A 13675-nucleotide genomic window follows, 5' to 3' on the forward strand; every position below is an offset into this window, starting at 1 on the left:
TGCTTTTAGGATAATAAGTGCTTTTAGATAATTAAAAGAACATCTGACAACGTTTGTTAGTAAAAGTAAGGTTCAAGAGGGAAGAACTTGTAATGAAAGTGCTTGTGAAGGTAGAAGGTATGTCTTAAAAGCCATATTTAACTGACAGTGGAATGAATTTTAACATGGCTTAACAGAAACTTCCAAGTGTTCAGCCATTTTCTAAACCTAAACAACGCCCTCGCTTGCTAATCCATAATCGAAATGGTAGGATTATGACGAGTCAGAGTCGGATTCTTGTTGATTCCAATTACGAAGCCTCAACTTGCTAATCAAGCCCTTCATGTTTTCTGAAACAACTCCAATAGAGTATCCATTTGTTCTTCCACTCCATCATCATCATCGCTGTTTATCGGAGGCTGTGATGCACTGATTCTCACCGCGTCAGATAAATACTCTTCCACTCGAAATGAGTAGTCATGCTGAGATGGTCCGGAAGTTTGTTGATCAGCCTCGGGTTGCTGTTCCATTGGTGCTACCGTTACTTGATGTAGGGAATCCAAGGATGAGTTCCGAGACAAGGTACCAGATGCAACGGTTATCTCATCCCTCTCGTCTGTTGTATCAAGTGAACAAACTGACCTTGTTGCGTGTGAGTGTTTAGACCTCTCTTTTACTCGCTTGCACCAACTATGGAGCGAATCTCTAACACTCTCAGCAACAAGAGCTTTCTTACACTGGGATCCCATCTGCAGTCACCAAATAGCGAGAATGAACCATAAAAAACAACTCATTCGTGCGAGTCAGAACAATTTCTTAGCTTCTGTGACATCCATAAGTTCCCGTAAATAAGAAACCATTAGTTTGTTAGGCTAAGGTAACAATCCCGGAAAGTGTGCAGTATTGTGCATTGCGCAAAATTCTAACGTAAATCAGTGAAGCGTTTAAACAAACCTGTGTAACAATTACGTTCAGAGGCACTGTGCCGTAACTACACCAGAACTGAACAAGAACACTGCAAATTTGCAATCACCAAAAAATTAAGAAAAATATTGTAAGATGCATAATACCGGTACTCTTAACATGTCCATGGTCAACCTATAGGACTGATTGACGTTAGGATCCCGTTCATATGCATCAGCATGACCGGAAATTATTGCGTTGTCAAAGTACAGAACATACCCGCAGGTCAACCGAATAGCAATCATTAAGTGGTTTTTCATGAAGCATGATCTCTCCTTAAGCCCCCACTGCATTTACAGAGGAAAAGTTCAATACAATTTCCATAATCTCTGAAATTTCATCCAACCAATTTATATATCGTTACACGAGACTAATGCTCTTACCAAGGACCAGAGAAATGTTGCCATCTCAAAGGCATTCTGCAGTCACACCAAGAAAACTCGTGAGGATCAAAATAACTACAATTAAGGCGTAAGATATGATTTCAAATATTCGTAACCTGAAATATGATGAACTGTATCAACCGCAATAGTATCACAGGTTTTCCAAACCAAAACAAATCATCACGTGGCTTTACTTGAGTCCCATTAGCTGGCCCTGTTTGTTCCACTTCAAGTGCTAAGGAAGAGACGACATGCTGTAGTTTCGTTCCAACCAGCATGACAAGCTTTGACATGAACCGTCCGAAAGAAAAATGAGAAGGAAGATTGTTTTATAGACGATTTACTTTAGAACAATGATAGCATGTGTACTTACAATGGCAGGGATGAAAGAAAGCCAAAAGTAAATATTCAAACCTGCAGAAATCGGAAATATGTCAGGAAATAAGGCTCCAATAACACACACACACATGTGCGCGAATCTATTTATTTGCGTTCTGAAGACACAAGACTTTACCATGAACATTTACGAAAATGCAGACTATGGAATATCCCCAAAGCGGGCAGCTGCAAGCAAAAAAATTATTCAGATACAACAACTTTCATCCCGTAAGATAATTAAGATCATAATATGAAATAAATCCGTGTTCACTATTTGATTAAAGAAGCTGTTTTTGTTTTCTCCAATAACTCATCTATTCAAAGCTTAACGTCCAATGACACCAACCAGAGGGTAAAAACATTCCGAGTGATATTTACAGGCATTGGAAAAGGTCATTTCATCTTCTATCGATATTACATATGTACTGTCCTATACAGCCTTATATTAACTGGAGATGTGAATATAAAATAGCAGATTGACAGCCAAGAAGCGCAAACCATGACAACTCAAGTACATACATACGATACAAAACTCCCAAATATCAGAATATAACATAGTTTGGTATAAAGTTACGTATGTAATCCAGAAAAGTGCTTACCTAATACCCAGAATGCCCTGAAATTCATCTTCCATACTCCGGACCATGTATTTATGAAAATTATAAGAAAGTGGAAGTTTGTGCTTCTGCATATTACGAACGCATAAACAAAAAGCCATGCGCATCAGTACAATAACAACATCAAAAAGCCATGAGAAGGGATGCTATTCCAGTGAACAAGAAAGTCAACAGAAATACACTGGTTACTAATCTCAAAACACCTAGAGTGATTAATACACTCTAAGATCTGCAACTTTATCCAGCATGCTGCATATTCATTCAGATAGTTCGAGGTTTCTAGTGCAATATAGAAAACAGAATGTTTACTAACCTTTTGTTTTACAAATAAAATAAAAGGAGAAGAGAGACAACCAATTACAAATATGAATACAAAGAAAAATGAGGTGCCAAAGTATGTCTTGTACATAAGCAGTAGGAAACCAACGTGTTCAACTAAGGGAATCAATAATACTATACTCACACTGATGAAGCCCGAACGCAGAGCCAAGTAATCTGATCTCTCCATAGAACTCTTAAATTGTCGTAGAAAGCAGAGCTGCAGCATTAAGATGAAAATCATTACTTTAAAGACATTTGAAAACTCAGGATATTGAAGATTTTTAGCAAATAATTGGAGATAAGGGCCTGATCCATATTGTCCTTGCAGTAAAGACGTTTTGACTACTATGTGTTTTAAAAGTTGTCTTGATCGGAAAACACTAGGCAAATGAACTCAAAGGGGTATGTTTCAGCTCCCTTTGTTTTTATCAAATCTTATAAAAATTTGTTACCATTAGTTTTTGTGAAAAGGGAGAATCAAGGTTTAATATATCTTCTTTTGTATCAAGGATGATAAGTTACCATCCAAATTAGAAGCCGATTCCTGCTCCATGGATGAGATGTGTGATGGAAAATAAAGGTAGACTGCCGCCTCATGACCTTGTTTTTCTTTGCTAAAGAAAACACCAATGGATTAGTAGGCTCATATAGCCAAGATAATATATATGTACTTCAAAGACTTGCAAAAATAGGGTAATGAAGAAGGCATGGAAATGCACTAGAAGTTATCAGTTGAAAGGAAGCAAAAAAATCCACAAAATAAAACCTCTGAATTTACTCTTCTAGACTCCAATACTGAAGCTGATGCTAGTGTGTGTGTGTGTGTGTGTGTGTGTGTGTGTGTGTGTGTGTGTGTGTGTGTATGTGTGTGTGTGCGTGTGCGTGCAGGTGCGCGTTTTTTAACTCATATCAGCCAATTGCACATTTCCACACCAGTTTGTGTTATTCGGTTGTTATCAGAACCCCTTGACAATGAACTAATATTCTTTCCCATATCTAACTCCTGGGTAAATATTCTCAAGTACCAACTTCTAGATTTCGACCAAGAAAATTCATCGTAACAAGTTCATTTCTTGTGTCCAAGATAACTTCTCTTGGCTCAGATATCTCAATAGCCAATTTTTTGGTTTAGACTTGACAAAAAGAAACCCAGGCCTGCTGTTCTATAACCCTCTACAGACAGAAGTGAAGTGCCACAGGCTGGGGGATGGTTATTAAAAACAAACCTTTCTTGTTTAAATTAATTGACAAATGTAATCATTAATGTTAGCTAGTACGAGACATCACAATATTTGATTTTGCTTAATCTGATAAGGTTACAGGTCCGCAAGCATCAGGTTATCCAACACTTGACCAATTTCTCTGATGTGTCGAATGGCCTTGAAATTGACCTCAATTAGGCTATTGCGTTTAGCAATTGAGAAAATTTTCACCAGCATAACAAGGCTTTTAACAGATTCATTGCTAAGTGAGTGCTGAACAAATTCCAGGAGGCACCTTAACTATCTTATTTTTCGTTTTCTCATGTACCTTGAAAATTCGCATCAGCCAATGAGATTGCTTGATTTTCCCATTTCCTCCAACTGTAAATCTGTAAACAGGTGCACAAATTCAGAATGCAATGGCCAAAAACAACAAAGCCTTATCCCACTAAGTGGGGTCGGCTGTATGAATCCTAGAACCCCATTGCGCTTAGTTTTGCGCCAAGTCTTCCGTTAACTCCAAGTACTCCACGTCTTTTCTTAGAGTACTTGGAGCTAACGGAAGACTTTTCTTAGAATGCAGTGATCATCACAAGGAAATGAATTAGGGATGAAGATTACACCTTGCTCATAGCCAAAGCCACAGCCAAACAACTGTACAACACATGGATGATCCCAAGAACGAACAGGAACCGGTGCAGCTGCTCCAGTCCCTCATAAGAAACAAACGGTTCCCGGCCCTGCAATTAACCGTTAGAAATTGTAAGGAAAATGCATCCACAAATCTTCCAAATTTTAACTTCGGAAACCAGTTTACCTCACCACATTGATGAGAAAAATCAGTTAATCCTCTTGGAATCTCAGTCTTGTTAGGAGAACTTTCAAGCATGACATGCTTCTTGGTGCTGTCATCTTCCTCGGAACATATGTAAAATTTACTGGTGAAAAGGGAAGAGTTTACACAAATCCCAGAGATCCACCTTGCCGATTGTGACAACAACAACGATATTAGGCCAAGCAGCATCAGTTCTGCCATGAAGACCGAAATGCCAATTAGAACAAGAAGAGAAATGTAAACATTTAACCGGCATTGTCACAAACATTAGGGATATTAGAAGTCTAGCACTCCTCAGTAGAGAAGTTGTACTGTTTGAACTTAAACCCGAGGCTCAACTCACCTTCCTTAATCTTCTCTAAAGAAGCAAACAGCGCTTTCCTCCTAGTCTTCTTCAACCACTGCACACAAAATAACACAAATCACTGTTGAAAACTAAAACTAAAATTGAAAGATCTTAAATCCAAAATTCATAAATGCCTTCAAGGACTTGTTAAGCTCGCCACTTAGTACTACGGTCTAGTGGTATTCCTCTTCACTTGTAAGCGAGAGGTCTTAGATTCGATTTATGCCAAAGATCTTAAATCCAAAATTCATAAATGCCTTCAAGGACTTGTTAAGCTCGCCACTTAGTACTACGGTCTAGTGGTATTCCTCTTCACTTGTAAGCGAGAGGTCTTAGATTTGATTTATGCCAAAGGCGAATTTGAACCACATTATTGCTAGCCCATTATGAGGCTAAGCCCACCCCCGCCCCTTTAGCGTAGATAATATCGTTGTTCAAAAAAAAGAACTTGTTAAGAATAAAACAACCCTCCATCACAACAACATTCAAACTTATTTCCTCTCCTTTCCTGCCCTTTTCTCCGCAACCAAGCATAGAAACTGCCGAAGCAGGTCCCACATCGAAAAAGTTAAATCGTCATTATATTGAATGGCTCTACGACTAATTTCATCAAGACTTTTGTATAAAACGGTTAAAACCCAACCTATTGCCTATTGGAGTATACGTGTGGTTAAGTTGGGATATCAACGTTGATTAGTAGTGTACCACCGTCCTGAAGAGTTTGATAGAAACTTGTGAACTAAACTAAACAGGTAGGTCTGTGGGTTTTATTGGATGAGTATATAGGTTAAGTGATACTTACTGCACGTGAGTAACATGTGCATGTATGGTTTACTAGATAAGATAGTATAAATAGCTTTTCCCTCTTTAATATTTGAGTGATTGTAAATTCAGAAATATTGAGAGAAAGATATAAAGAGTTTTCTGTGGCTTCTTCTTCAAGCTTCTTTCCGTTATATTTCTTGATGTCTATGGAGTCCATCTCAGTTGTTAATATGGTATCAAGAGCTGTTTTCTTGCTTGCGCAATGGTCTTGGTTTAGTGTTTCCGCTGCTTCGACCTGGTAAGAAGGTGGTATGTGTTCTGTGTGTTAAAAACCCTAGCGTTCTTTCTTGTGCAATTTCGTTTGAATTGAAGTGCTTTGAGTTGATTGAAGGCCGATGCCATAATTTTCTTGTTAATCGAAGAGTTATATGTTGATTTGATGAAAGGCCGATGCCAAATTTGTTGCGAATTTTAGTTTCTTGAAGTAATTGAAGTGATTCAAGGCCGATTGCCATTGTTGAAGTATATCTGTGATTCTTGTTTCTCTGAGCGTGTATAGTGCTTGTTTTGCTAATTGGATATCCGATCTGTAATTCTTGTTCATCTGGGGGTTTTCACCGACTCAATTTGTATCTGGGTTGGTCTGGAATTTTTGGTTTCTCGCATCGACATTCTTTGATTTCTTCTGTCTGTTTTCATACTATGGCAAATCAAGTGCGGATTGAAAGCTTGCTGGGTATGCTCACTATTAAATTGAATGATGATAATTTCATTAAATGGAGCTACCAATTTGGATCAGTTCTTCGTGGTTATGATTTCTTTGATCATTTTACTGGTGATTCTGTGTGTCCTCCCAAGTTTGTGATTACTTCTGAATTAGGAGTTACCAATGAGATCAATGCAGCTTATAAAGAATGGGTTAAGATTGATATGGCGTTGTTAAGTCTGTTACTTGCTACCCTCAGTGATGATGCTATCGAATATGTAGTAGGCTGTAAGACTTCTCATGAGGCATGGACTGCTTTACAGGATAGATATATGTCTGTGTCTAAAGCTAGTGTAAATCATCTCAAAGCAGAGTTACATACAATGCAGAAAGGGGGTGATACTATTGATAAATATCTGTTGAGATTAAAGACTCTTAAAGATCAATTACAGGCTGCTGGAGAGAAAGTATCAGACAATGATCTAATCATTGCTGCACTTACTGGTTTACCTGCTGATTATGATATGATTCGGACTGTTATTTTGGCTCAAGACTCCAACATTACACTTAAAGAGTTTCGGGCTCAATTAATTGGTGCAGAGAAGACACTTGAAACCAGAATGCAGTCTTTGGTACAAAGTATGTCTGCCCTGTATGTTAATGCTCAAGCTTCTAATGATCCTACTGCAGGGTCTTCCAATCAGTACCCTGTCTCTTCCAATTCATCCGGTAGTGCTTCTAATGTACCATTTTCTCCGGGTGTTGGTTCTGGTTATTCTGGCAATTCATCTTCTGGTCCAGGTTATCCTGGTAATCAATTTCATCCTGGTAATCAATTTCAGTCCAATGACTACTCAGGCAACAATATGTCTGGCAGATCATTCAATGGTCACAATTATCGGCCAAGGGGTAATGGAGGCTATCGGCAGAAATTTAATGGCACGCGATCTGGCAATTCTTGGCAGCAGTGGTCAGGAAATACATTCAACAGGTTTGAGCCTGTTCCTGAGTGTCAGATTTGCTCGCGAAAGGGTCATGTTGCAGTTACTTGTCGTTTAAGGAATGATAATGGTATGAATGTGCTCGAATGTCAAATCTGTGGTAAACGGGGTCATATTGCCTTGAATTGTAGACATCGGAGCAATTATGCTTATCAAGGTGCTCAGCCATCTCCTTCCTTATCTGGCAATGTTGCATATCAAGGGGTTTCTGTGTCTCCTCGTGGTGTTGATATGGGCATGGTTTCTCCTGCGTCCCAGTTTGTTCATCCTAATTCCTTTCCTCAGTTTTTGAATGTCCCTCAATCTTCCTCATTCATTTCTCCATCTGTGCCATCCTCTTCTGCTGGTTTTCCAGCTATGAACGCTCAAGCTTCTGCATCTACTTCCAATGGAGCTTCTTGGATTCTTGATACTGGGGCTTCTCATCACATGACTCCAGATTTAACAGTTCTTGATCATTCGACACCATATGAAGGCACTGAGAAGATAATTGTTGGTAATGGTGAAGGTTTGGATGTTCAACATATTGGTCATGGCACTCTACCATCTTCCTCTCATCTTTTACATCTTAAGAATGTCTTACATGTGCCAATGTTAAATGTTAATCTTTTATCTGTTAAGCAATTATGCCGAGACAATAGTAGTTGGTTCATATGCGATGACATTCGCTTTTTTGTACAGGACAAGGCAACAGGGGCCATCCTCCATCAAGGCCAGAGTAGCACGAATGAATTGTTCAGAGTTCCTGTGCATATTTTTCCAACACTGTTTCCTCCAGGTTCCGTTTCTTCTGCCTATTTGGGATGTAAAGTGCAATCATCTGTATGGCATCAGCGATGTGGTCATCCATCAAATGCTATATTAGCCACTATGCTTAGGAATTCCAATGTAATTTGTTCTTCTGATCCCATTAGTACAGTTTGCTCTCATTGTCTTGAAGGAAAGATGAGTAGACTTCCATTTTCTGATAGGGTTGATACAGTAGATATACCATTTCATAAGATTCATAGTGATGTATGGGGGCCTTCTCCAGTTGTTTCGGTTGAGGGGTTTCGCTATTATGTGTCGTTTATAGATGAAGCTACTCGTTTTGTATGGATTTTTCCTATAATGAATAAATCAGATGTGTTCAATTCATTTGTCAAATTTTGTGCTTATGTTGAGAACCAATTTCAGTCCAGGATTAAGCTTTTCCAATCTGATGGAGGTGGAGAGTTTGTTAACACTGCATTTAAGGAATTTTTGGCCACACATGGTATTGTCCATCAGATTTCCTGTCCTTACACACCTCAGCAGAATGGTCTTGCTGAAAGGAAGCATAGACATCTGCTTGAGACAGCCATCACATTGTTATCTGTTGCTAAGTTACCACATAAGTTTTGGTCATTTGCTGTAGTCCATGCTGCATTTCTGATTAATAGGATGCCTAGCAAGACTCTTCATATGGATTCCCCTTTTGGTAAATTGTTTGGCACGCACCCTGACCTGGTTCATTTGAAGGTTTTTGGTTCTGCCGTCTATCCATACCTCAGACCATATAATACTACAAAATTGCAATCCAGATCCACTCAGTGTATTTTCTTGGGATATCCTCGAGGGTATAAAGGTGTTTTGTGTTACCATATGCACACTGGGAAAATTCTTATTTCTCGCCATGTTTATCATGATGAGACTGTGTTTCCTTACCAGAAGGATGTCACTGCCGTTGCTGGAACGCTTGCTTCTTCTCGTTCTCCTGGTCAGATGAAACCTATTCTTGTTCAGTTGTCGATTCCAGTAGCACCGGTTCTTCCTGCTGCTCCTTCTCCAGATTTTCAGACTGGTTCAGCTTCACAACCTATCAGATTTGTTGCTTCAGGTTCTTTGGAAAATGCACAGGACTCTGTCTCTCCTGCTACTCTGTCCCGTCCCTCTTCTCTGTTGCCTGTCCTTCACCCTCAACAAACCTCTGTGGAGGTCTCTCATGTTCCCTCACCTACTTCTGCACTGACTGAGAATGTGTCTCTATCCCAAGGTATTCAAACCAGATTGCGAACAGGGGCTATTACCAGAAAGGATTATTCTGCTTTGACTGCTATATTTCCAGAAGTGACATCCTTGACTCTTGACAATAATGCTCATTTCTCAGGAGGGTTCACATTTATTGCTGACATTGTGGATGTGTCTGAACCATCTAGCTTTAAACAAGCCTCTCATATCCCTCAATGGCAGTTGGCCATGCAAGAAGAGTTTGATGCTCTTCAATCTCAAGGCACGTGGACTCTTGTTCCTAACTCTTGTGAGAAGAATGTGATTGGAAGCAAATGGGTGTATAAAATTAAAAGAACTAGTGATGGATCTATATCCCGTTATAAAGCTCGGCTGGTGGCTCAGGGTTTTAACCAAGAAAAGGGGCTGGATTATACAGAAACCTTTAGTCCCGTTGTTCGTCATACTACAGTGCGTTTAGTGTTAGCATTAGCTGCCACTCATCACTGGGAACTACGACAACTCGACGTGAAGAATGCATTTCTTCATGGAGCCTTGCAGGAAGAAGTCTATATGAAGCAACCTCAAGGTTTTGTTCATCCTAACTTTCCTACGCATGTTTGCAAATTGGTTAAGTCTCTTTATGGCTTAAAGCAAGCTCCCCGAGCTTGGAATGATAAAATTACTACTTATCTGCAAGCAATTGGTTTTGAAGCCTCTCTGTCTGATTCTAGCCTGTTTGTTCACACTGTTGGGACTGATGTTGTTATTTTGCTCCTGTACGTCGATGACATTATTATTACAGGGTCTAATTCTCAACTGATTCAGTCTGTGATCACAACTCTTAATGCTGCCTTTGATTTGAAGGATATGGGTCGATTGTCTTATTTCCTCGGGCTTCAGATTACCTATAAATCTAATGGTGATCTGTTTATTAATCAGGCCAAATACACTAAAGATTTGATTCACAAGGCTGGAATGGATGACTGTAAACCTTGCTCCACACCCTGCAAGCCTCATAATCAAGTGTTGTCCACTGAAGGTATCTTATTACCAGATCCTACCTTATATCGCAGCTTGGTTGGTGGCTTACAATATCTCACCTTTACCCGTCCTGATATTGCCTTTGCTGTGAATACTGTGTGTCAATATATGAATGCTCCTACTGATATTCATCTTGCTATGGTTAAACGCATCATTAGATTTCTCCAAGGTACTCTTCAATGTGGCTTAACATATATTTCTGGGGGTTCACTTACGGTCACTGCCTATAGTGATTCCGATTGGGCCGCTGATTTGAATACTCGACGGTCTATAACTGGGTATGTGGTGTATCTTGGGCAGAATCCTATTTCCTGGCAATCTAAGAAACAGTCCTCAGTTTCTCGTAGTTCCACGGAGGCTGAATATCGTGCCCTTGCTAATACCACTGCTGATATTGCTTGGATTCGACTTATCCTCAAGGATTTACATGTCTTTGTGCCTTCTTCCCCAGTGCTCTATTGTGATAATCAATCAGCTATAGCATTGAGTTTAAATCCGGTTCAACACTCTCGGATTAAACACTTGGAGACAGATTTTCATTTCGTCCGTGAACGGGTTCAAAAGGGGGATTTATCTGTGGAGTATTTGTGTACTAAGGATCAGATTGCTGATGTATTGACAAAGGGCTTACATGGACCAGATTTTCTGCGTCATTGTTTCAATCTTAAGCTTGGGTACCCCAGCAAAGATTGAGGGGGGGTATTGGATGAGTATATAGGTTAAGTGATACTTACTGCACGTGAGTAACATGTGCATGTATGGTTTACTAGATAAGATAGTATAAATAGCTTTTCCCTCTTTAATATTTGAGTGATTGTAAATTCAGAAATATTGAGAGAAAGATATAAAGAGTTTTCTGTGGCTTCTTCTTCAAGCTTCTTTCCGTTATATTTCTTGATGTCTATGGAGTCCATCTCAGTTGTTAATAGGTTTCACTTGATGAAAAATCTAGTGTCCAAAACAAAATTAATTGAGCAAAGTAGCTAGCTGGGTCTCAGACATTGAAGAATCTACAAATCAGCATATTTTTCAGAGCATTTCATAATCAATTCATTACAAAACTCTTCTCATATGTATATCTCCAAACTAACAAAAATGTATGCCAGATAGCTATATGGGTCCCCAATACATTAAAATAAATAAAGGACGCAATTTTGCTCACCACTCTCAAGTGGTGACGTGTTGGTAATGCTCACCATTATATTTATCAATTTTGAAATTTGTGTTTATCTACTAAAAAATCTCGAAATTTAAACTCTTAAAACCGCCATACATATGATCGTGAACAAAAATACCCTAAAATAAAACCCATTTTCTTTTCTTGAAGCTATAATAAATTAGATACAGCACTACAACTGTGAATCAAAAGACTTCGTCAAGTTGGCTAGAACACCAAAAGTTCAAATATCCGCTCCAATTTAAATTAAATTAATTCAAATATCTCTCTAATAAAAAATATTAACCAAAAGAAATTTACAGCACTAGAAATAAATTAGCTTTCTCACAAAACATTTCCCAACTAAGCTGAACAAGCCAAGACATTTTGTTTACCTTTCCACATCTGTAGATTGACCTTTCTACCAGAAGGCAGACAAAGACCATAACAACAATAACCGAAGCAACTGAATACGTAGGCGTCTCGGCCAACGACCTCTGTTGCTGTATCACCTCCTCCATCTCCTCCTCCTCCTCCTTCCTCCTTCCTCCTCGACCAACAATCAACAGTCAACAGAAAACCATCAACTGTTACTCTCAAAGGTTTCGACTTTCTTAGTTTATAAGGAAAGATGGCAGCTTTCTGGAGAAAATGGAAGCTGCCCAACAGCCCAAGTTGAAAAAAGCGGAAAGAAGGAAAGATCCAGGAAATGGGGAAATAGTAAGACCACGTTGTTGTGCAATATATTAATGTTGTTGAAGAGAGAGAGAGACAGAGAGAGAGGGGGGGTTTGAATAATTGATTGTGAAAGTAGTAGGCGGATCTTCTTCTTCAATATTTTACATATAGGACCTGAAGTTTGTTGCATTATTTTTATCCTTTTTCTTTGTCCGGGTTGTGATTTTCTAAACAAACCCACCTTCCATTTGCTTTGGAATTGCTGCTGCTATTTCCCTCTCCCTCTCCCTCTCCCTCTCCCTGTGGATGTGCTGGAGCTGCATGTCTTTTTACCAACCTACTCACGTGGAGATTAAGAATCATCATATCCCTCCCCTCCATTCCACGATTAGGGAAAAGTTTTAAAGATCCAACGGTCCTTTTTACTGCAGAAACTGGTAATAATATCACACTTTGTTGCCTTTTTAGCTTTAAAATGATTCCTCATTTTGACATTACTCTTACTTTGATACTTGATATTGAAAATCAAATGGTTCTGAGTTTATTCATCATCAATTATTTAAGTATTTTATGAAAAATTTTCGTTAAATGAAATTAAGTAGAGGGGTTGACTGGACAAAAATATTAATAATTTAATGGAAATTTTGCACAAAATGATCAAAATGATTAATTGTAGACAAACTCAAATACAACTTCTATGAATTTTCAATCTTTAGGACCAAAGTGATGAGTTATGTCAATCTCAATGACCATTTTGGCTAAAAAGTCTACTTCTTTTCAATCATAGCTCTTTCATTATGTAGATTAAAACCAATTAGTTTTATGATGGAACTCTAATTTTTTTAAGGGTATTAGAGCAGGTTGGTTCGTGTAAAGACTTATGGCTACATATGTTTCACGTCATTAAATTTTTATTTTTTACGTGTTTGGCTTAAAAATTTACTATCATTTGAAGCTGATTTGATTAATATTAAGCAATTTAACTATATTCAATTATATCGTAAATTCATCGATTCAAAAGCAAAATAGAAAATTGTCTTTTTTTAAAATGCAGTAACAGTTTACCCCCCATTTTTCATATTTTCTACTACTTGTTTAGCTCTTGAAAATAGGTATTCCTTTTAACCCATACTCATAAAATTTTAAATTTTTATTTTTATAATTTACTTGTTTATATTCAAATTTTTTTATTTGGCTCAATTACAAAAGTTACTTTACATTTTTTTTTCTATACTTATGTATTTTACTTGAGCAATCAAATTTCGAATTGGAGACCAAATGATAAATTGACTTTTTAGTCAAAATTATTTTTAAGATTGTTATAATTTTTTAT

General features: G+C 38.2%; 1 protein-coding gene across 1 annotated transcript; it reads right to left on the reverse strand.

Moving 5' to 3' along the window:
* Positions 1-55: 55 nt before the first annotated feature.
* Positions 56-12185, reverse strand: LOC137718121 (MLO-like protein 4). The gene is made up of 15 exons (XM_068457626.1): positions 12060-12185; positions 5022-5079; positions 4661-4872; positions 4467-4583; positions 4172-4232; positions 3164-3255; positions 2784-2858; positions 2303-2388; positions 1840-1889; positions 1699-1739; positions 1442-1609; positions 1326-1361; positions 1162-1229; positions 934-994; positions 56-728 (listed from the first exon to the last, which is right to left on the reverse strand). Exons 1-15 carry the CDS (start codon positions 12183-12185, stop codon positions 321-323), a joined length of 1659 nt encoding a protein of 552 aa, XP_068313727.1. The 3' UTR covers positions 56-320.
* Between the last annotated feature and the right edge of the window lie 1490 nt (positions 12186-13675).

Source organism: Pyrus communis, chromosome 15 (assembly GCF_963583255.1).
Source record: "Pyrus communis chromosome 15, drPyrComm1.1, whole genome shotgun sequence".
Taxonomy (NCBI): Eukaryota; Viridiplantae; Streptophyta; class Magnoliopsida; order Rosales; family Rosaceae; genus Pyrus; species Pyrus communis.